Source organism: Pongo abelii, chromosome 12, assembly GCF_028885655.2.
Source record: "Pongo abelii isolate AG06213 chromosome 12, NHGRI_mPonAbe1-v2.0_pri, whole genome shotgun sequence".
Taxonomy (NCBI): domain Eukaryota; kingdom Metazoa; phylum Chordata; class Mammalia; order Primates; family Hominidae; genus Pongo; species Pongo abelii.
The window spans coordinates 129374528-129398753 of record NC_071997.2 but is presented as its reverse complement, the minus strand read 5'-3'; the positions used below and the strand labels follow the sequence as shown (position 1 = coordinate 129398753).

The following is a 24226-nucleotide window of genomic DNA, read 5'->3' as shown; positions in this document are numbered from 1 at the left end:
GTGTCTCGCTGTAGTCACCACGGGGACCCCGCACGGCACCCTCCTACAGCACCCCCTTCCCTCTGCCCCGCTTCCTTCTGAATCCCTGGCAGCCGTGAATCTGTTCTCAGTTTCTGTAGTTTGGCCATTTCAAGAGTGTTGTATAAAGACAATCATACAGTAAGGAGCCTTTTGGGGCTGGTATTTTTCAGTGAGTAGAGTCCCTAGTTCCTACAAGGTGCTGCGTGGGTCGATGTTGGGTTCCTCTTTGTGACTGGGTCGTGTTCCATGGCAGGCATGTGCCACAGTCTGTTTAACCATTCACCTGTTGAAGGATGTCCAGGCTGATTCCTGCTTTGAGATGTTACACATAAAGCTGCTGTAAACCTTGGTGTACAGCAAGCTTGTCTAACCCACAGCCCGGGGGCTGCACGTGGCCCAGGATGGCTTGAACATGGCCCTACACAAATTCGTAAGCTTTCTTAAAACATTGTGAGATGTTTTTGTATTTTTTTTTTTTTTTTTGCTCATCAGCTACTGTTAGTGTATTTTATGTGTGGCCCAAGGCAATTCTTCTTCCAATGTGGCCCAGGGAAGCCAAAAGACTGGACAGCCCTGGCGCGTGTGAACACAGCTTTCCACTTCTCTGGAATATTTCCTGGAGTGCAGCTGCTGGGTGGTAGTGTGGTTGTATGTTTAGTTTTTTGAGGCACTCCCAGACTTTTCCAGTGTGGCTGCACCATTTCTTTTTTCTTTCATTTTTTTTTTTTGAGACGGAGTCTCACTCTGTCATCCAGGCTGGAGTGCAGCGGTATGATCTCGGCTCACTGCAACCTCCACCTCCTGGGCTCAAGCGATTCTCCTGCCTCAGCCTCTGGAGTAGCTGGGACTACAGGCATGCGCCACCACAACTGGCTAATTTTTTATTTTTAGTAGAGATGGGGCTTCACCATGTTGGCCAGGATGGTCTCGATCTCTTGACCTCGTGATCCGCCCGCCTCGGCCTCCCAGAGTGCTGGGATCACAGGCCTGAGCCACCACACCCAGCTGGCTGCACCATTTCACATTGCCCCCTGTTTCCCCTCATGCCAGCATCTGGTGTTGGGATTTTGTTTCAGCCACCTTGATAGACATGTCGTGACAGTTCACTGTGGGTTTTGTTTGCATTTCTCTAATGGCTAATGGCGTTGAACATCTTTTCACGTGCTTATTTGCTGACTGTGTATCCTCTTTGGTGAAATGTCTTTTCATGTTTTTGCCCATTTTCTACTTGGGCAGTTTGTTATTTTCCTGTTAAGTTTGGAGAGTTCTTTCTGTATTCCCGACACTCTCCTTTGCTGGATTTGTGGCTGACAGACGCTTCCTCCGATCCTGTAGCTTGTCTTTCCATCTTCTTCCCGGGGTCTTCTGTAGAGCAAAAGGTTTTAATTTTGGTGAAGTTCCATTGATCAGTTATTGCTTTTATAGATTGTACTTTGATGTTAGAATATCAAAGAATGATTTGCCTAGCCTTAGATCCTGAAGATTTTTCTTCTGTTTTTTCTAAAAGTTTTGTAAGTTTACATTTTACATTGAAGCCCATGATCTATTTTGAGATAGTTTTTGTATGAGGTGTGGGGCTTATATTGGGGTTCATCTTTTTTGCCTATGGACGTCCTATTGCTCCACACTGTTCATGGTACATGCTGTCTTCCCTCCACTGAATCGCTTTTGTACTTTTGTGAGAAAGCAGTTGAGTGTATTGGTGTAGATCTAGTTTCGGGTTCTCTGTTCTGTTCCATTGTATAATGTCTTAGAATTGGGTAGAATGAGTCCTCCTATTTTATTCTTTTTCAAAATTGTTTTAGCTATTCTAGTTCCTTTCTCTTTTCATATACATTTTAGAATAGCCTTGTCTATATCTATAAAAATTATTGTTACGATTTTGATAGAAATTGTGTTAAGCTTGTACTGTGTATTCACTTGGGGGAGAATTGATATTTTTACTCTGTTGAGTCTCCCAATCTATACTTTTTAATTTTTATTTTATTAATTTTGAAACAGGGTACCACTCTTGTCACCCAGGCTGGGGTGCAGTGGTGCGATCTCAGCTAACTGCAACATCCACCTCCCGGGCTCAAGTGATCCTTCCACCTCAGCCTCCTGAGTAGCTGGGACCATGCTACTATGCCTGGCTAATTTTTGTATTGTTTTTGTTAGAGACAGGGTTTCACCATGTTGCCGAAGCTGGTCCTGAACTCCTGGACTCAAGTGATCCTCCCACTTCAGCCCCGCAAAGTGCTGGGATTACAGGCATGAGCCACCGTGCTTGGCTGAGTCTCCTAATCTATAAAGACGATGTGTTTCTCTGTTTATTCAGATCTTTTTTGAGGTTTTCAGCAGCATTTTGTAGTTTTCAGCATGTAAGTTCTATATATGTTTTGTTAGATTTACACCTAAGTATTCCTTTTTTAAAGCAATTGTAAATGATATTATTTTGAATTTTGGTGTCTATGAGTTCATTGTTATTTTATAGAAATCTGCTTGGTTTTCATTGTTTATTTTTATTATTTTTTTGAGACAGAGTCTCGCTCTGTCACCCAGGCTGGAGTGCGATGGCACAACCTCAACTCACTGCACCCTCTGCCTCCCGGAGTCAAGCGATTCTCCTGCCTCAGCCTCCCGAGTAGCTGGGATTGCAGGCATGTACCACCATGCCCGGCTGATTTTTGTATTTTTGGTAGAGACGGGGTTTTGCCTTGTTGGCCAGGCTGGTCTCGAACTCCTGACCTCAGGTGATCCTCCCACCTTGGCCTCCCAAAGTGCTGGGATTACAAGTGTGAGCCACCACATCTGGCCTACTTGGTTTTTTAAATGTTTGCCTTGTATCCTGTCACCTGTTGCACTGATATAATAGTTTCCAGGAGCTCTTTTGTAGACTCTGGGATTTTCTAAGTAGACAACCATGTCATCTGCAACAAGGGACAGAGTTATTTTATTTTTTGAATCTACACACTGTTTTTTATTTCCTTTTCGTGCCCTGCTGGTGTGCCTAGAACTTTAGCACTGCATTGAGTAAGAGGTGACAGTGGACACCCTTGCTTTGTCTTGATCTCAGGAAGGAAACATTCCATTTTTGCCCATGAAGTATGATGTTAGCTGTGGCTTTGCCTTTAAAAGATGCTCTTTATCAAGTTGAGGGAGGTCCCCTGCACCTATTTTTCTGAGAGTTTTTATCATGAAAGGTGTTGGTTTATGCCAAATGCTGTTTCTACATCAGTCGATATACTCATGTGATTTTCTTTGTTAGCTTGTTAATGTGGTGGTTTTTATCAAAGGAGCTTTGAATATTGACATAGCCTCACATTCCTGGATGAAACCCCATTTGGTCATAGTTTATAAATCTTTTTCTATATTGCTGAATTCTGTCTGTTAATATTTTATTAAGGATTTTCTCATCTATATTCATGAGGATTATTGGTCTATAGTTTTTTTGTGCTGTCTTTGTCTGGTTTTGGTATCAGGGTAATAATCAACTTTATCAAATGAGTTGGTAAATATTCCCTCCTCTTCCATTTTCTGGAAGAGGATGTGTAGAACTGCTGTTAATTTTTCTTTAAACATTTTGTAGACTCTCCTGTGAAACCATCTGGCCCTGAAATGTCTTTTTGGGGAGCGTTTAAATTGCAAGTTCAATTCCCTTCCTTGGTATAGGGCTGTCGGATTATCTGTTTCATGCTGGGCATGTTTTAGTTTGTGTTTTCAAGAAGTGGTTCACTTTGTCTAAGTCGTCGAATTTATGTATAACTTCAATAATATGTTTTAAATATAGAATCCATTATTTTTCCTGAATTTTATTATTTGTGTGGAATTCATCTGTTTTTACGTTTTTATTTTATGATTTTTCAGTCTAAATCAATATTCACCTTTGAACCTAGCTTCTTATGATTGTAATTTTATATGTATCGTTTTCTTAAAGAAGGCTCCTCTATCCTCCAAAACATGCAAGATTCAGGCTGCACAGAAGCTGGGTCTGTCCAGCCCCTCACTAACATTTGTTTCTGGCATTAAATGAAACTTGCCTTTAAATGAAACTTAAATGCGTGGAGTGAGTTTCCAGACTCACGTGGGGCCAGGTCTCCACAGGCTGTGGTCAAGCTCTTGCTGACTTTTGAAGCAAAATCCTATATGAACAAAGGAAAAGAGATCAGTCAGCTGCCCTCGTTTCTGTCTGATTGGTGCCAGGTGATGAGCGTCCCTCCTCTTTATGCTCTTCTGAATTTCCACAGTAGTCATGCTTATTTTTTCAAAAAACGAAAAGAAAGCCAAAAAAGAAATAAAATCGGGGTGTTCGGGTTGGAGAGTTAGCAGGGGCATCTCCAGGAGGGTCCTGCCCCCCACCCCAAAGCCGGCCTCAGGGAGTTCCAGGCGTTCCCACACTCCCCGGGCAGGGCCGTGGACGCAGCGCAGACAGGAAGCCGCCCGAGATAACGCTGCGGCCGGGCGGCCTGATTTGCTGGGCTGTCTGCTGGCCCGGGCCGAGGCTTCTCCCCGCGCCTGGGACTGCGGCCGCCTCTCTAAATAGCAGCCATGAGGCGCCTGGGGGCAGTGTCCTCGCGGGCCAGCGGCGGGCAGGACGCCCCGTTCGCCCAGCGCGTGCTCAGGTAGGAGACTCTGCCCGGGGCTGCCGCTGAGGGTTTGACGGGGGCTAAGACAGTGGAGAGGGGAGGCAGGCAGCGTTCCAAACGCGGCGCGAGGTGGGCTCCCGCTGAGCGAGGAGGATGGGAATCTGTCCCTAGATCCGGGCGAAAGATTGAGTCTCAATAAATCTGGCACCAGAGTTCCGAAGTTTGATTAGATCACGGCGGAAATTCGTGGAGCCTATTGACGAGATGGGATCAGACCCATGAGAGTTGCTGGATGATGGAGTCACCCTCTTGGGTGGCAGATTTCAAAGAGTCCAAGACCCAGAGGGCGAAGCAGTCTTTGCTAATTCCAAACCGCAGTGCAGTACCTGGTCTCACAACCTGACGATCGTTCCTGAGCCTGAGCAGCGTCTGAGGGGCCAGGCGGGCAGCAGCCACGACTGCCCCCAGGGACCAGTGGCTCTGTGTTGGGCTCAGGAACGGGGATCAGAGAGGTGGGGGAAAGGTGGGCCTTGCGTTGGCAACTTTCAAGGGAGAGACTTTGAGTTCAGATGGGGTCATCTAAAACCAAGTGGGGTCATCTTGTCTCCAAAATTGGAAAGGAGGAAAGTTTCCTAGGGCCGCCGCCTCCTACCTGGATGCCTTGCGCTAGGAACTGGTGGTCTTTTTAGAGCTGAGGTGATGTGGTCGTTCTCAATTTAAAGATGAACGTTTAAAGCCATCGCACGTGCATAGCTGGAATTTTGGTTTGATGGGAAGCACTTTGCCTGTAGTACGCAGAGCACTGCCCCAATCTTTCACAGCTATTCGATTTTCTTTACAATTTTGAAAAATCCATGTACTGGAGAAGAAAGCACACCGGTAATGTGCTGAACGCTGGGGGAAGATAAGAGAGGAGAGGTCCCTTCTTACTCTGTGCTCTTGGTAAGAAGCTAAGAGGAGCGTGTGCTGTTGTGGGGTGGAATCCAGGCTGCCCCAGAAGGTGCTCTGTCACTGTAGGGAGGGAAACACCGAGGTGGGGCTGGAGCAGTCGCCAGTGAGAGGAGCCTCCTCATGCTTCAGGCATGTGGTTCTTAGGAGGTATTTGTGGTGCCTGTAAGATGCTGGGCCTTGCTGTAGATACTTAATGAAAGAGTAAAATAGCATGTTTGGCAACTGAAGCCATGATTTTTTCTCATTGTCTATTTCATTTTTTTTGAGATGGAGTCTGGCTCTGTCGCCCAGGCTGGAGTGCAATGGCACAAACTTGGCTCACTGCAACCTCCACCTCCCAGGTTCAAGCGATTCTCCTACCTCAGCCTCCTGAGTAGCTGGGATTACAGGTGTGCATCATGGCACCCGGCTAATTTTTGTATTTTTTAGTGGAGAGGGGGGTTTCACCATGTTGGCCAGGCTGGTCTCGAACTCCTAACCAGGTGATCCACCCACCTTGGCCTCCCAAAATGCTAGGATTATAGGCATGAGCCACCGGGCCTGGCCCCATTGTTTATTTCATTCGTAACATGTATTTCCTCTCAGGATTCCATGTTTAACCCCCTCTCTCCTGCTTGTCAAGTCTGCCCCTTCCATTGATGGGAGGGCCCTAAGCATCTTGGGCCCTGGCTGGGAGATAAGGATGTTGTTCTTAAAGAGGTCCTGGGGGTAGCTGTGGCTTCTCCGTTTACAAAATGGAATTCCTCTTCTAAGAAGGCAGTCAGAGGGTGAGACCTCTGGGAAGCAGAGACTCCTTCGGGGGCCTGGGTGCCCTCACCCTGTGCCTACCTGCCCTGGTTCCTGCTGTGCGTCTGAGAGTGCCCCGATGCAGGGCCTTTGCCTCCTCTGTGCCCATAGGCCTAGCTGGGGCCTGTCGTGGGAAAGTGGACAGAAACTCTGTGAATGGGCAGCGGGGTCAGTGAATGTGTGGAGCGAGTGAAGGCACGAGAAATCCCGGCCTGGGCTGTTCCGGGATCAGCAGATGAATGCGAGTGAAGGCACGAGAAATCCCACCTGGGCTGCTCCGGGGTCAGTGAATGAGTGGAGCGAGTGAAGGCACGAGAGTCCCGCCGGCGCTGCTCCGGGCTCAGTGAATGAGTGGAGCGAAGGCATGAGAAATCTTGCCTGAGCTGCTCCGGGATCAGCGGATGAGTGTGAGTGAAATCCCGCATGAGAAATCCCGCCTGAGCTGCTCTGGGTTTCTCCACTCACTACTCACCCCTTTTCTTGGGAGATGGAGTCTGATCTTTGTTGAAGCCACTCTTGGGACATCTGTGGAGTGAGGGCAGTAAAAGCGTTGCTGAACACCTGGTTATACCTGAACAGAATCATTTCTAGCTAGAGAGGAAGTTCCCATGTCAGCCTTTGATTCCTGAGACATTAAAAAAAAAAAAAATCTAAACCCAGTTTGCATCCAACAAACTCTGAGAAGTGAGGTTCGACTTGCGCACTGAGTGGGTGGGGAGCAAGAGTTTATTACTGCTTTCAGAAGCCACATACCAGAAGGAGCCAAAATACTGCTGCTCAGGCAGCAGCCGGGGAGACTATGGTTATGAGCCCAGTGGACCAGTACGTCTGGCTACAAACCTCGTGGTGCCCCTTGTTTTGACAGTATTTTTGTATTTTTTGTTTTTATTTATTTCATTTTTTTGAGACTGAGTCTCACTCTATTGCTCAGGCTAGAGGGCAGTGCTGTGATCTTGGCTCACTGCAACCTCCACCTCCTGAGTTCAAGTGATTCTCCTGCCTCAGCCTCCCGAGTCGCTGGAATTCCAGGCACCATGCCCAGCTAATTTTTGTATTTTTAGTAGAGACAGGGTTTCACCATGTTGGCTAGGCTGGTCTCGAACTCCTGACCTCAGGTGATCCACCCGCCTCGGTCTCCCAAAGTGGTGGGATTACAAACGTGAGCCACTGTGCTTGGCCAATTTCAACATTATTAGGAATTTCAGGACAATGACAGCAGGGCAGTAACCCATGTCTGCAAACTGCCTGCCCTGGAAATACTGCGTAGACATTAGATATAATAAAGATTTGGAAACACGGAAACACCACGAGGAGAAGAGCAGAAGGCTCTATTTGCGATGCAATTGTGAACTTTCGTTCTGTTGTTTGTTCCTTTATTTACTCATTCATTTGTTCACTCAGTTTGGTGCCTGCTAAAATGCAGGCTTCTGCGTGCCCAGAGACCTTTACGAAGCTGTAGCTTGCACGGATCACTCGCACGTGGACCCAAGCCTTCAGGGAACAAGGAAGGTGGGGGGAGTGAAGTCAGCTGGTGGGGTCCTGGCTTTCCGCTTTTCAGTTGCCCTTGTTGTTCTAATATTCGCGTGAGCACAGGGGAGCAGGGTGTGGGTCTCTACAGGGGAGCAGCAGGTGTGGGGTGTGGCGAGGAGGTTGGAGGCGGGCCGTGGGTGGGTGAGGGTGTGGAGAGGAGACTGGAGGCAGGCGGTGGGTGAGGGGTGTGGAGAGGAGGCTGCAAGCGGGCTGTGGGTGAGGGGTGTAGAGAGGAGGCTGGAGGCGGGCTGTGGGTGCAGGGTGCGGAGAGGAGGCTGGAGGCGGGCTGTGGGTGCAGGGTGCGGAGAGGAGGCTGGAGGCGGGCTGTGGGTGCAGGGTGCGGAGAGGAGGCTGGAGGCGGGCTGTGGGTGCAGGGTGCAGAGAGGAGGCTGGAGGCGGGCTGTGGGTGAGGGGTGTGGAGAGGAGGCTGGAGGCGGGCTGTGGGTGCAGGGTGTGGAGAGGAGGCTGGAGGCGGGCTGTGGGTGAGGGGTGTGGAGAGGAGGCTGGAGGCGGGCTGTGGGTGCGGGGTGTGGAGAGGAGGCTGGAGGCGGGCTGTGGGTGAGGGGTGTGGAGAGGAGGCTGGAGGCGGGCTGTGGGTGCGGGGTGTGGAGAGGAGGCTGGAGGCGGGCTGTGGGTGCGGGGTGTGGAGAGGAGGCTGGAGGCGGGCTGTGGGTGCGGGGTGTGGAGAGGAGGCTGGAGGCGGGCTGTGGGTGCGGGGTGTGGAGAGGAGGCTGGAGGCGGGCTGTGGGTGCGGGGTGTGGAGAGGAGGCTGGAGGCGGGCTGTGGGTGAGGGGTGTGGAGAGGAGGCTGGAGGCGGGCTGTGGGTGCGGGGTGTGGAGAGGAGGCTGCAGGCGGGCTGTGGGTGCGGGGTGTGGAGAGGAGGCTGCAGGCGGGCTGTGGGTGCGGGGTGTGGAGAGGAGGCTGGAGGCGGGCTGTGGGTGAGGGGTGTGGAGAGGAGGCTGGAGGCGGGCTGTGGGTGAGGGGTGTGGAGAGGAGGCTGGAGGCGGGCTGTGGGTGCGGGGTGTGGAGAGGAGGCTGGAGGCGGGCTGTGGGTGAGGGGTGTGGAGAGGAGGCTGGAGGCGGGCTGTGGGTGAGGGGTGTGGAGAGGAGGCTGGAGGCGGGCTGTGGGTGAGGGGTGTGGAGAGGAGGCTGGAGGCGGGCTGTGGGTGAGGGGTGGAGAGGAGGCTGGAGGCGGGCTGTGGGTGAGGGGTGGAGAGGAGGCTGGAGGCGGGCTGTGGGTGAGGGGTGGAGAGGAGGCTGGAGGCGGGCTGTGGGTGAGGGGTGGAGAGGAGGCTGGAGGCGGGCTGTGGGTGAGGGGTGTGGAGAGGAGGCTGGAGGCGGGCTGTGGGTGAGGGGTGTAGAGAGGAGGCTGGAGGCGGGCTGTGGGTGCAGGGTGTGGAGAGGAGGCTGGAGGCGGGCTGTGGGTGAGGGGTGTAGAGAGGAGGCTGGAGGCGGGCTGTGGGTGCAGGGTGTGGAGAGGAGGCTGGAGGCGGGCTGTGGGTGAGGGGTGTAGAGAGGAGGCTGGAGGCGGGCTGTGGGTGCAGGGTGTGGAGAGGAGGCTGGAGGCGGGCTGTGGGTGAGGGGTGTAGAGAGGAGGCTGGAGGCGGGCTGTGGGTGAGGGGTGTAGAGAGGAGGCTGGAGGCGGGCTGTGGGTGAGGGGTGTAGAGAGGAGGCTGGAGGCGGGCTGTGGGTGAGGGGTGTAGAGAGGAGGCTGGAGGCGGGCTGTGGGTGAGGGGTGTGGAGAGGAGGCTGGAGGCGGGCTGTGGGTGAGGGGTGTGGAGAGGAGGCTGGAGGCGGGCTGTGGGTGCGGGGTGTGGAGAGGAGGCTGGAGGCGGGCTGTGGGTGCAGGGTGCGGAGAGGAGGCTGGAGGCGGGCTGTGGGTGAGGGGTGTAGAGAGGAGGCTGGAGGCGGGCTGTGGGTGAGGGGTGTGGAGAGGAGGCTGGAGGCGGGCTGTGGGTGCAGGGTGTGAAGAGGAGGCTGGAGGTGGGCAGCGGGTGTGGGGTGTGGAGAGGAGGCTGGAGGCGGAGTGCCCAGCTGCACGGCCTGGTGGTGGAGTTGGGGCCGATTGTTCAACTCTCCATATTGCATTGTCTTTAGAGTAAGGAACTGTAATAATGTACAAGGTTGTTTTGGGAATTAAATCAGATATGTGTCCACATTTGATATACAATGTATATTGGCTCCTTGTTCTCTCCATCAAAAACCTATTTTTAAAAATCCCTTACATCATGACTGAAGGAGGAAGGTGAGCCCTTCCTTTGAGGTGTGGGGAGAGGGTAATCGGGCAGAAAGAGGAAAGCAGCCAACAGTGCTGGGAAGCCCTGGATTTCAGTCCCACCCTCACCACACACTGGCTACGCAATGCTGGGAAGCGTTCTTAATTTTTCTTTTCTTTGGCTTCCCCATCTGTGATGAGGGCCTGATGGTGCTGATCTCTGTGCAGTGTATGGGAGTTATTTTCCTCCAACTCAGTGGACATTCTGCACCCCTGTCCTTTTCAAAGTCATTTCTGCAAGGGGCTCTGCAGAAAGAAGCCAGGTCCTCATTTGGTGCACGATGACCCACGCTGCAGGACGGCACTGAATGGAAACGGGTTTCCCTGTACCCATTCCATGGGAGAATTGACTGACGCAGAGGCACTGTGCGGGGGACAGGTGTCCTCAGATGAGGAACCCTGGCTTCCAGCCCTTTCCCTGAACTGGGAGCCCAGGCATGTGATCATAGTAGGATCAGGAGCTGCCATTCGATGAGCATTCACTATGTGCTACACTGGGTCATGGTGCCACACACATTAATTACCTCTGTTATCTCTTCAAACAGCCTATCTCCATATTAAGAGAAGGGCAGGGGCTTGCAAAGGGCATGTGGTGTGGCCAAGGTGCTGGTAAGTGGCTCAGCGGATTTGTAGCTGTCCCTCACCCACTGCTCTCAGGATGCCAAGTCCCAGGAGGTCTCTGGGCAGTGCCATGGCCCCTTCATGGCCCAGGGAGGCAAGCGCTGGCCTACCGGCCCCACAGTCACGAGGGTGAGCTCCACGCCACCAGCTGTGCCCTTCCTCTCCTAGCACCCGTCAGTGGCATGCAGTCTGCCTTAATAAGATTAGATAATCCATAAGCTACAACTATATAAAGTTGAGTATAAAGACACTGAAGACTATGGATACTGTGCTGTGATATCTTATAAAACTCAAAAGCGGCCAGGCACGGTGGCTCACGCCTATAATCCCAGCACTTTGGGAGGCCGAGGTGGGTGGATCATGAGGTCAGGAGATCAAGACCATCCTGGCTAACACGGTGAAACCCCTTTTCTACTAAAAATACACAAAATTAGCTAGGCATGGTGGCAGGCGCCCGTAGTCCCAGCTACTTGTGAAGCTGAGGCAGAAGAATGGCGTGAATCCAGGAGGCGGAGCTTGCAGTGAGCTGAGATCGCGCCACTGCACTCCAGCCTGGGTGACAGTGAGATACTCCGTCTCAAAAAAAAAACAACTCAAAAGCAAGCAAGGCTGGGCACAGTGGCTCACGCCTGTAATCCCAGAACCTTGGGAGGCGGAGACGGGCAGATCACTTCAGCCTAGGAGTTTTGAGACCAGCCTGGGCAACATGGTGAGCATCTGTCTCTACAAAAAAGACAAAAATTGGCCAGGCATGGTGGTACATGCCTGTAGTCTCAGCTACCAGGGAGGCTGAGGTGGGAGGATCCCCTGAGCCCAGGAAATTGAGGCTGCAGTGAGCCAAGATGGCACCACTGCACTCCAGTCCTGTCCCAAAACCAAAAACAAGCAAAACGTGACAGAATATGGTTTAAGAACGCATAACGTGTAGGAATGCTGCTTAAACCTCGCCAGAGGAGAAGTTCACATTGGGGATGGCGTCCCCCAGGGGAGGGCGCGTGGATGGGAGCAAGGCTGGGGCTTCGGGGCTGGCGAGGCACGTGCGCTCACCAGTGTCTGCTGTGTGGTTAGACCTCGTCATCGTGTAGTTGTATACATACATTAACTCCTAATGAACTAGAAAGTGAACATCAAAAATGACACCTCGAGGTATTAATAATTGTTGAAGCTGGGCAATGGGTACATGAAAGTTCATGGTACTTGTTTTGTGTGTATCCAACATTTTCCATCATAAATGTTAATAATGATGAGAGCCTCAGCAGGACAACGCCGGGCCCCATGATGGCTGCGTCACCGCACGGCATGGGGTGCTCCCATCCACGCCCCTTCTCAGCAGAGCCGGGCGAGCCCCCACTTTCCTCCTGGCCTTCCCACTCCTGTGCTTTGTGAAGTCATCTTTACTTCTGATTCCTCATGGGTTCTTGTAGGATGTTTGAATAAACGGGGGTGTGGGCAGTTTCTGAATTAACCCCTTTTTCCACCACCCTTCCCACAGGTGCAGGGGGCCCCGGAGTGGCGGGAGTGGAGCCGGGATTTGAGTAGGGCCTCCGTGGACAGGGTGGCGTGCGGACCATGTAGACCATCATGGTGTAGCCGAAGCTCATGGGTTTACTTTTTGTGACTTTGAGCTTTTTCTTTTTTCTTTTTTTTTTTTTTTTGAGACAGGGTCTCACTCTGACTGCCCAGGTTGGAGTGCAGTGGTGCAATCACGGCTCACTGCAGCCTCAACTTCCCCGGGCTCAGGTGATGCTCCCACTTCAGCCTCTCCAGTAGCTGGGACTACCGGTGCGTGTCACTACACCTGGCTAATTTTTTGTACAGATGGGTTTTAGCCATGTTGCCCAGGCTGGTCTCAAACTCCTGGACTCAAGCAATCTGCTGGCCTTGGCCTCCCAAAGTGCTGGGATTACAGGCGTGAGCCACTGTGACTTTGAGCTTTATAGTACCTTTTTTCCCCCGAGCCATTCTTGGACATCTGGGATGAGGGATGGCTTCAGCTTTAAGATCTGTAGGTTTTCACAGAGGTAGGATTTAAGTTCTGTCATCTTCAGCAAGTGAAGCTCTCCCACCCGCATGCCTAACCTCTGGCTCCGCCCTAACTCTAACCCTCTCTCCCTTCCCGCCCCGCCCCTTCATCAACCCTTGCCTCAGTGGAAATGGACATTTAACATGGAATGTTCCTGGCGGTAACGCTACCCGTCTCCACGTCATCTTTTTTATCTGTTACCATTAGAGGGGATTTTTTTCAGATTTGGGAGAAGGATTTCAAATGACTTCCCTTCGAGCTGCAGGGCTGTCTTGGGCATCTTGACCTCCACACATTTCTGGGAGAACTCCTCGTGCAGCAGGACGTCAGGTGGTAAAGGTGGGCTCTCGCCAGCCAGAGGCAGGGTCTCTGTAGACTCCATAGGGCCCTGGCTTTCGGGATCTGTCCGGACCACCTTCCCCTGGCTTTTGTAGCAGGGCTGTCAGGGGGCTGTTGATGTGGGAATCCCGCCACCACAGATGGCCTTTCTCTAGCAGCTAAGGTGACCTTCATTTTGGGCCTGAGAGGGCCAGCTGGCCTGGAATTGTGGGAGAGAAAATGCAGGGTGCCCTGACCCCCAAGCCTTGCAAACCAAACCATTGCTCCACCCACCGGGTCACATAGGAGTCTATAGGTGTCTCAGACTCGGAAAGTTGAACCCGAGCCCCTGACTTCACCTCACCTCCTCAGTTCTGTTTCTCAGCAGCTGGCTGCACTGTTCACCTGGCTACTCAGAACAAAAGCTTTTATCTTTGACTTCTCTCTGTCATTTCCCACATAATTGATCAGCAAAACCTGTCAGCTTTGCTTCCAGACTGCATCCCAGACCTCTGTCATCACCTCCACCCACGCGTGGGGTCCAGCTGCCGTCCTCGTCCACTGTGCTGTTGTGGTCACCCTGGCTTGGTCTCCTTGCTTCCATTGCTGTTCCCCTAAGTCCCGTCTCAAGAGCAGGGTGACCCTTTTGTAAAGTCTCTCCCTGATGCAGACCCTCTGTCTCATACAGAGCAACCCCCAAAGCTGCTGGGCGCCGGCTCCTGTCTCCCGCTCTCTGCTTCCTCTGTGTCCACCAGGCCAGCCCACCTCTCCCTGCACTGTCCGGCATGCACTGCCTCAAGGCTTTCTCTGAGCCGCCTTCACCCACCTGTCAGCGAGGCTTCCCTGGCAACCATCCTGAACAGCAGCGTGTGTCCCGGCCACTGTACTCTGCCTCACTCTTCCCCACGGCGCTTACCCCTGCCTTTGTCTGTCTCTGTCTGTCTGTCTCTTCCAATAGGAATAAAAACATAAATGTTCTTGCTCTACTCCTGGTGCCTAGAGCTGTGCCTGACATTTGGTCGGCATCCACAAATGTTTTTGAACGAATGATTAACCAAACGAAGGGCTGCCAGGAAGTACCTGGAAGCATGGCCTTTGGGATGGACAGATGTTCCTGTGGCATCGATGCTCTGCGGAGCCCCAGTCCCAGCTCTCCATGGCTCTTTATCAGCTGTGCTCTGGGGCTTCTGTCCGTACTCTGCCCTTCTGGCCTGTCCCTCTCTCCCCTACTGTCCCTTTCCCTCTGTTTCCTGGGCCTCTCCCTTCAAGTTTAGTAGTTTCCATTGCCCTCTTTGTTTTCCGAGTTTTATTTATTTATTATATTTTATTTTTTTGGGGGACAGAGTCTCGCTGTCATGCAGGCTGGAGTGTAGTGGCATGATCTCAGGTCACTGCAACCTCCACCTCCTGGGTTCAAGCAGTTCTCCTGCCTCAGCTTCCCAAGTAGCTGGGATTACAGGTGCCCACCATCACACCCGGCTAATTTTTGTATTTTTAGAAGAGATGGGGTTTCACCATGTTGTTCAGGCTGGTCTTGAACTCCCGACCTTAGGTAATCTGCCCACCTCGGCCTCCCAAAGTGCTGGGATTACAGGTGTGAGCCACTGCGTCCGGCCTTGTTTTCCAAGTTTTAATGCCCTTCATGATGAAGAAACAAAGAGGTCAGCACATACCCGCCCCTTCTGGGATGGTCAGATGTCCATGACACCCCTCTTCCTGTGGGCTCGGCCCCCACCTCCCCAGGCACCTGGGTTCCTAAGGCCAGGGCTCCTCTCTTCTTACTGATCTCTCCGAGGAAGGCCAGGTGCCTGTCTCCTGCCACCTAAGGAGATGTGGGGCGTGGATTCCTTGTCTGTGAATGGAGCCGCTAAGCTTGGGGCTCCTCAGGCGCCTTGGCTCTTTCCTTTAGCCGTATCTCAGCTTCCCTCCACTGTGCCCAGCTCTGCAAAGGCTCCATGTCTGTGGCTGGCTATGCTGTGTGGAGACCCCTACTCCACTCTGTGTAGTAATCGTTTGTCCCAGAGATCAGATGGAACTCCTTGGGGTGGGCGAGCCGTAGGCCTTCATTCAAGGCTCACTGACCGGGGCTGGCATGCATTTGGTGCCTGGTGCTGACCCTGGGGCTGCTGTGGAAGCTTCTCAGTGGAGGCTCCTGATTGGTGCTTAAGTGAGTGAGAAGCACCCGCCATGGGGGCCCAGACAGCCCTTCCAGGCACCAGGAGGGCTACACCCCTTGCCTCCGAGGCCTGCTCACTGTCACTGGCTACCCAGCTGTTGCAGTTCCCATCACTGTTTATTCCTTCCTCTGTGTAGGAGTTGGTGTCCTGCCTGCGCTCAGGATGAGGGGGGATCTGGCCCTGGCGGGCGTTCTAATCAGTCTGGCCTTCCTGTCACTGCTGCCATCTGGACATCCTCAGCCGGCTGGCGATGACGCCTGCTCTGTGCAGATCCTCGTCCCTGGCCTCAAAGGTAACCGCTCCCTGGACTCTGGGCTGCTGGGCAGTGGCCTCCGGGCCAGCTAAGAGACTCCCATGCAACTGGGCAGTTCCACGGAAAAGCACAAAGCCTGAGCAAATCTACTCATCCCATTGGGTCTCAGTTTCCCCATCTGGAAATCAAGGGTTGGGTGACATGATGTCTAAACTGTCTTCGGCCATGGAATTCCTAATTCTGAAGATAGCCATTTATTTGCAACTCAGCCCTCTCCAGGGGGACCTTGCTGGAAGGCACCTGGCTTTGCATCAGACCCTGCACACATGGCCTCGTGTGATCCTCCCCATGAGATGATCTCATGTGGACCATTTTACACATAAGGAAATTTGAGGCTCAGAGAAAATTTGCAACTTGTGTAAGTTCCCAAAGTGTGCTTCTACGTTGCTTCCTGAGAGCTCTTAATATTTTATTTTAAAAATTAAAAAATCCCTGGTGGTCTAGTGGTTAGGGGAAAAAAAAAGAAACAAACTTTTTTTTTTTTCTTGTTGCTTTGTCTGTAATCTGCTCCCGGATAGAGATAGTTCTGCAGGTCAGGCATGGGTGAGAAAGTCCCTGAGGCTGCGGTATCTGAAGCCTCCAGAGCAGCATCCTCAAGTAAGAAAATCACCAGCTTCTACAAAGCAGAGGCAACAGGTCCCCAAGCCTGGGGGAGCCCGGTGTGAAATGAAAATGTGGGCCCCTTGTTCAAAATTACAGAACCCAAGAAGGGACAGCAGAGTGTGTGCCAGTGTCGGGTGGCAAGGCCGGGGCTGTACCGGCCGCAGCAGAGTCCAGGCCGCTGGTGAGGGGCGTCACGTGGGTGCCGAGGAGGGGGAGGGGGAGTCACGTGGGTGCCGAGGAGGGGGAGGGGGAGTCACGTGGGTGCCGAGGAGGGGGAGGGGGAGTCACGTGGGTGTTGAGGAGGGCGAGGGGGCGTCACGTGGGTGCCAAGGAGGGGGAGTCACGTAGGTGCCGAGGAGGGGGAGGGGGAGTCACGTGGGTGTTGAGGAGGGCGAGGGGGAGTCACGTGGGTGCCAAGGAGGGGGAGTCACGTGGGTGCTGAGGAGGGGGAGGGGGAGTCACGTGGGTGCCGGGGAGGGGAGTCACGTGGGTGCCGAGGAGGGGAAGGGCAGTCACGTGGGTGCCGAGGAGGGGGAGGGGGAGTCACGTGGATACGGAGGAGGGGGAGGGGCACATTGACCTTCTGCAACCTGCATCAGGTTCGCCCCCTCCTCATCCCCTCGCGGGCTGCTTGGGCCTTCAGCTTCTCTTGTGGAGTGTCTGCAGCTCTTTTTATTGAAACATTAGAGAAAAGTAGATTCAAACCCGTGATCAAAACAGTCACCACGAAAGACAAACCCTGCTCAGCCCGTGTTGTACAAAATGAAAAGGTGAGCCCTCTTCCGGGGCGCAGGGTCCGGACAGCTCGGGGCCACCCTGCCAGGCCGCGCAGCTCTGGCTGGGGGCTTTTTTCCGGCTGGATTCACCCTGCGGTTGGAAACCAAGTGGACCGTCCTGCAGCCCAGACAAGCCCAGTGGCCTTTGTGCTTTTAATTCTGATAAATGTGCCTGCTTTAGAAAATGTTTAATTATGTTAGAAGCAACTTAAACTGTTGGACGCGTACGGCTCTCAGAAGTTTTGGTGAATGTGGCTTTGGCCCTGACTTTGTGGTAGCGTGTGTGGGTTTGTGAGTGGAACCTTCAGCTTTACGTTGGAAACCGTGGCTGTGGACAGCTGGACTTTTGGCTGTGGAGGTCACGTCCCTGCCCGATGTGGTGGGTGCCTCCGAGTCCCTACCGTTCTCTTCCCTGTGCCCTGCCAGGTCAGTAGCCCGCACTGGTGGGGGCCGTGGGGTGGGCTCCAGGGTCCTTTCTGGACGCCGCCTTTCCCAGGTGCTGTTGGGAGGGTCCTTCCCAGCTGTCCACGTCCTGGGTCCCCCGGATGTGCTGTCATTTCCCACATGGGTAGGGTCCCTTCTCAACCTTCGCAGGCTGGGAAGTAGGGCAGGTCTGAGTGTGCTGTGGGTCAGCCGTCCTGCGTGACGGGTCACCTGTCCTCCCAAGCCTCGGCCTCCTGGTCCGTGAGGTTGGGGAGGCGATGCCAGCTTTGGGCTCTGCGGGGATACAATGGTGGCACCAGGAGTGGGCACACAGTGACCGGGGAACCAGCCCCTGCTCGCTGCTCTGGGACAGTGACTTACAAAGCACTAACCCTGTGCAGGCAGCGAGCCCGACCAGGGAGCGGATCAGGTGTCCGTCCAGCACGCGCCCCGCGAGTCCGCAAGCGAGAGGCGCGCACCAGGGGCAAGGAGCGGTTTAAAAGGATTCAGGATACCCAGCATGTCAGGAATTGGGTTACTCAATGGAGAAAATGGTGTGTGCCAGCAGACTTCATCCCTGCCGGCCACAGCATGTGCCGTAGCCCCCCAGGGTCGCTGGAGTTCAAAGAGGAGAGGCAGCGTGCGGCACAGTGCCAGCTTCTAAGGAAACAGACACACACGCTGTCACCATTCATTCATTAGACAAACGTCTGTTGAGAATCTACCAGGCAGGCTCAGGGCTGGGATGAAGAAGCCACGGCCTGTCTCCTCACAGTCCCGCCATTCGGCCCCGGACATGGGGTGGCACCTGGTCTGCGAAACACGGCATGTGCCACCCCCACAACCCCTTGTGTTTTATATCCTGAAACCTCTGCCAACTCCACATTTGGCTGAAGAATCTTCCTGGGCACACGTGTCAGGCTGCCGCTGACTGCTGGTGGTGCTTGAGATGACATTTATTTGCCATTCCAGGCCATTCCAGATAATAATAATATATTATCTTTACATTTAGAGGGAATAATATATTGTCTTTACATTTAGAGAGAATGACAACTCCTTTTAATGGGAAAAAACAGTCTTTTTTTAATGGTTAAAAAAATGGCTGTAGGCGAGAAAACATTTATCGGTATTAACAAATGTGTTTCCCAGAAATATGAAAGGTCATAGTTCTTCTTATAGGCTTTATCAAATTAATTTTTTTTTTTTTTTTTTGAGATGGAGTTTCTCTCTTGTTGCCCAGGCTGGAGTGCAATGGTGCGACCTTGGCTCACCGCAACCTCCGCCTCTCAGGTTCAAGCGATTATCCTGCCTCAGCCTACCAAGTAGCTGGGACTATAGGCGCATACCATCACGCCTGACTAATTTTTGTATTTTTAGTAGAAACGGGGTTTCACCGTGTTGTCCAGGCTGGTCTCGAACTCCTGACCTCAGGAAATCCACCCGCTTTGGCCTCCCAAAGTGCTGGGATTTCAGGTGTGAGCCACCATGCCTGGCCTATCAAATTAATTTTAAAATCATTTACTGCCATTCTTTAAAACAACATTGATAAAACCAGTAATGGGGCCTGAATAACACGCGCTGTGGGAGGTTTGCTCTTCTGACATCTGATGGCCTGTCTGTGCCGTCTCCCCTTGTGGAGAACGAGCCAGGCAGGCTGAAGTCCTGGCTTTCTCCTCTCTGACTTCCCATGGCCCTGGGGTGCTGTGACACTTGCTGTGGCCAGCAGGGATGTGAAGTCGCTGGCACACAAGTTTGTTCAGCTTCTAAGCAGGTGGCATGACAGTCAAGCACTGTCCACGGATCTTCCTCAACTGGCTATAAATATGTTGAAGTATCTTAGGTTCTCAATAAAATAACTGACTTGCGCTTTCCTAGCTGGGTTGGAAATGACCCCAGATACAATCTAGGTAAAAGATTTTTGTTCGTAGATTTGTACATGATTTGCAGGGAAGCCAAGCAAATAGTAAATGCCAGCCACGTTTTGTTTCTTTGAGCGAGGAGAGAGCTGCATTGTGATGATGGTGGAAGTGAGCCAGCAGTTGAAATGTTAGCCTCTCCTGGTAGAGAAATAACTTGTCATTAGAACTTTATGTAGTCAATCATCCTGAAAATGAAAAGGATGTGGGAAAAATGTCATTGTGCTCGCTGGGTCTACATTACAAAATGCGTGGAGTGTTGAGTGGGGAAGTGTATAGAAATCTTGCTCTGGAGTCATTACCTGCAGGGACATACATCTTTATGACCCGTGGGACCAGTGGACAATGAACACTTCAAACCTTGCCAAATTGGCCAGGTGCAGTGGGTCACGCCTGTGGTCCCGGCACTTTGGGAGGCTGAGGTGGGAGGATGACTTGAGTCCAGGAGTTTGAGACTACCCAGGGCAACATAGTAAGACCCCATCTCTGGGAAAACAAAAACAAAAACAAAAAAACAACCCTGCCAAATTGTGAACAGTGCTCGAAAACAGCCTTGGTTCTTAAGATGCGTGGACAGGGCAAGTCTACAAGGCGGAGGCGACGGGGACCGTGGAGAAACCAGGGCAGCCCCGCCGTGGATGGGAGGCCTCTGTACTCTCTGGTCTTCAGTGCTGCTGGTCCTGAACCAGGGATTAAAATACTTTTTCTCGTGACAACCAGCACGGTGTCTTCCAGGGCATATTTTGTTCAATCCCCATCAGAGCTGAGGAGGACCAGGCTGGGAGGGCTTACGCTGGGCTTTGCACAGGGAGGAAAGCGGTTTCTGACTCCAGGTTTGGGTTCTCCACACTGCAGGCACAGCCATGAGGCATTTGGGGTGCCTGCTGCCCATCACTGGCTGAAACGCGCCTGGCCCTGTACAACTGCAGACACAGGTCCATTAAGCATAGCCCTTGGGAGATGGCGTGTAAGTGGATTTTGTGATTAGCTGAGAGATATAAAGAAAACCTATGTTAAATCCTCTTTTTAGAAAGTCTTGCTGTTTTTAATGACTTATTATTCTTTCTCTCCTGCTTTAGTAACGAGAGTTTGTGGGACACAGTGTAATGTGTGGTGCTCTTCAGGGTCTTCCTGTGCCTCCAGTTGTTACTATGAACTATTTTTCTTTTCTTTGATTTTTTTTTTTTTTTTAGAGACAGGATCTTGCTCTGTCATTCAGGCTGGAGTACAGTGGTGCCATTATAGCTAACTGCAGCCTCCAACTCCTGGGCTGAAGAGCTCCTCCCACATCAGCTTCCTGAGTGGCTGGGACTACAGGTGCACAGCAACACATCCTGCTATTTTTTTTTTTTTTTTTTTGAAATGGAGTTTCACTCTTGTTGCCCAGGCTGGAGTGCAATAGCGTGATCTTGGCTCATTGCAACCTCTGCCTCCTGGGTTCAAGCGATTCTCCTGCCTCAGCCTCCAGAGTAGCTGAGATTATAAGCACCCGCTACCACGCCTGGCTAATTTTTGTATTTTTAGTAGAGACGGGGTTTCCCCATGTTGACCAGGCTGGTCTCAAACTCTTGACCTCAGGTGATCCACCCGCCTTGGCCTCCCAAAGTGCTGGGATTACAGGTGTGAGCCAACACGCCTAGCCCCTGCTAATTTTTTTGTAGAGATGGGGTCTTGCTATGTTGCCCAGGTTGGTCTCGAACTCCTGCCTTTAAGTGATCCTCCTGCCTTGGCCTCCCAAAGTGCCGGGATCACAGGCATGAGCCACTGCATCTGGCTAACCAGTTTGTAAAAATCAGATTAGAGACAGGCAGATGGATGCAGGTGGAGGTTGGTCAGAAGCTATCATGACAAATTTGTCCTTACTGCTTTATCTTTAGGAGGAGAGGAGACGAGCGTGAGTAGTCATGCTGATTAGTGAGTCTCGCTCTGAGGTTTTGAAGCCTGAGCAAGGTGTGGTAAAGACACACTGGCATGCCAGCACATCCCAGCTTATTCTCGTAGCTGTGTCTTTACCTGTAGCATGGACATAGTGCCTGCCTCATGTAGGGGGAGAGGTGAAATTATTATGCAAATAAGTGAATGCCATGTACAAACTCCAGGAGCTTTCTTAAGCGTTATGAGAAGAGCTGGCAGACCCGCTTAGTGTTAATTCTTGACGAGTATTGATGGAGCACCTGCCTTCTTCCTGGTGCTCTGGGGGACTGAGGGTTGGGTGAGATGGAGCTGTGTCTTCTCAGAGCTTTCAGCCAGTGGGAGAAAGAGCAGACTGCTGTCATGTAGGCGGTGTGAAATGCTTTATGAAGGAACATTCTTCCACCCTCATCTCAGCCACAATCACTGTTGGCCTGGACCGCGTCATGGGTGGTCAGGTTATCCCCATGAGCTCCAGGCATGAAGTCCCTGGGCTGCCTGCTGCCTCAGGCTCGTGGCTTGCTCTGCCCAACCACTTGGCTTCCCGTAATTCCCTCCAGCCCTCCCCCCTTGTCTGTGCACCTGCGGACCCTGTCCTCAGAACACTTCTTACTCTGTGCCTGGCTACCCCTGCTCAGCAGCTCAGCCTGAGAACCACCCCTTAGAGGGCTTTTCGGATCTTGCCATCTAAATTATGGCTCCTTTGTTGAGGTTATTGCCTCATTTTATTCTTGCGTCCAGTGTTGCTAATGAGAATTCTTATATCCATCTGATTCTCATTCACAGGTATGCAGTCTTTAAAACTGTTTTTCCCTCCTGGGTAGCTGACAGCATTTTCTCTTTATTCTTGGTGTTCTGCGGTGTCGCTCTGACGTGTCTGAGTTACTTTTCTCTGATTTTCCCCGTGTGGTTCTCTGCAGGCCCTTTCACAGAGTTCTTTCATGGCTTTCCTTAGCACTGGGAAATCGCAGCTACTAAATCTTCGCAGCCACGAAGGCTTTGTTCCTCTCTTTCCAGAACTGCTGAAAGAGCGACATTGGCAGTTGTGAGTTTTTCCTTCAACTCTCAACTTCATAACTTCAAAACAAATAAACAAAGCCTGCATTTCTTATTAGTGCTGCCCTGTGAACGATGCTTCCTCCTCAGCCCTGGCTCCACGAGGCCTCTTCATCCTTGGCCACTGGGAACTCGCCTTTCTGCGGACTGGCTCCCGCACAGCGTCTCTGCTCGGCTCTTTCCACTGCAGTGTGCTGTTGTTCATGGACTGGCCTCTCCCATGTTACGAAGACCTCAGTTCACCGATTGCACAGTCAGCGTCCGGCTGCTCCACCGTTCCGTCTTCTCTGCTCTTTCTTCTGCATGATGCTGATGCCCCTGAAACCTCTGGGGATTCTTAATGCTGAGTTTATCTTGTTAGTGGGTATTTCTTGCTAAACTGTCAATACTTCTCTTTTCTTCTTACAAGATAGGAAAGCAAACTTGAGAACTACTTGGAGCCTCAGAGCAGCATGTGAGTGTTGACTGTGGGTCAGCCCAGGGGCAGCCCACAGGCTTTTCAGCAGGTGGCCCTGCGGGGCTGGGGCTGTGGCACAGGGGTGATGTGGGGATGGGCCCTCCGCCGTCGCTGTGCTTTTCTCTTTGTTACTTGGATTTAAATGGAATGTCCCCTCCGTGAGGCCAGATAATCAGCTTTGGGGATTTTGTGGAGGGATCTGTAATCTCAACTGAGCCTCTCTCCAAGACAAGGTGTTTGGGCCGCAAGGTGTGTGGGCAGCAAGCCATCCAGATGCCGAGGCAAGAGACCGAGGGCACGAGCTCTTCCAGTATAATAAAATATATAAAACAACGAGTTGACACTAGAGTATATATACTGTCTCTCTATATAGAGTTGTTTTATATATTTTATTATACTGGAACAGCTCGTGCCCTCGGTCTCTTGCCTCGGCACCTGGATGGCTTGCTGCCCACAAAGGTGCAAATGGAGAGTTACAGAGAAGTAAAGTTTATGTGAACGCTGGCACAATTGTGCAGAGAGGGATGGTGAACTTGTAGCGTATCAGCGCGCACACGCACACCCATGCACACGCACACCCATGCACACGCACACACGCGCATGCACACGTGCACACACGCGCATACACACGCGCGCACACACGCACACACATGCACACACATGCACACACATGCACACACACTCCCTCTCTGCAACCATTCAGAGGAGGGATAGTGCAACAGGTAAGAAATGCGGTCTTATAAAAATGACTACAGAGCCGAGTCCCAGCCAGGACAGTGGCCCTGTTGAGAGAATCCGGAAGAGCCTCCCGGAGAACCAGGTGAGAAGGCGGACCCTGGACAGGAGCCGGCTGACCAGGCAGGCTGGGCAGAGGGCACAGAGTAGGGAAAGACCAGGGTCTGATGTAGAGACCACACTGAGGAGAGGCTTAAGTACTGGATGTCATTTATAGCTGAATCTAGAGACTTAATAGAATTCCATTTGTTTCAGGACAATCATTTTGGTGTGGATTAGAGTGGGGGAAGCAGACTGGAGCGGAGGTGTTGGTGCCCACACGCCTTCCTGAGGCCCCTGGCCTTACTGCACACATCTCTGGACTGTGCCTTGTAGGGTGTCTCCACCAGTGATTCACCCTCCGTCTCCTGCACCTGCTGAGCCCTGGAAGCGGGTGGATGTGCCCAGGTGGTCACAGGCAGCCCCCATGGTGGAGGCCCTGGCTGAGCAGGAGCCTGTGCCCTGGGGGGCTCACGCTGATGGGGCCAGGGGGATGCTGACATAGCTCGTCCTTCCCTGAGTACCAAGCAGATGAAGCTCAGGGAGAGGTTGGGGTGACGCTTCCCATGGGGGGGCGCCTGGAGATGGTGCCGCCCTTCTCATTGGTGTTAGGGTTGGGGAGAGCCAGCATTTAGATCTGGCGCTGTGTGCCCAGGGACAGACTAGGAGCCCGCCAAGAGGGGTAACTGGTGAGAGAAACACAGGCCCTTTCTAAGAGAGAAGGTAGGGC

The 24226-nt window shown here is 52.3% G+C and overlaps 1 protein-coding gene across 7 annotated transcripts in view; it reads left to right on the top strand.

Moving 5' to 3' along the window:
* The first annotated feature begins 4456 nt into the window (after nucleotides 1-4456).
* COLEC11 (collectin subfamily member 11) overlaps nucleotides 4457-24226 on the top strand; it is a 47033-nt gene continuing 27263 nt past the window's right edge. For 2 of the 7 annotated variants that reach the window (XM_054548438.2, XM_054548436.2), the window contains exon 1: nucleotides 16965-17385. In XM_054548438.2, coding sequence (XP_054404413.1) covers nucleotides 17334-17385 — 52 coding nt within the window. In that variant the 5' untranslated portion in view covers nucleotides 16965-17333. Of the gene's footprint in view, nucleotides 4623-15403; nucleotides 15560-16744; nucleotides 17386-24226 lie in introns of those variants that run through there. The other 5 variants (XM_024242819.3, XM_024242818.3, XM_024242817.3 and 2 more) reach the window with 5 other exon arrangements.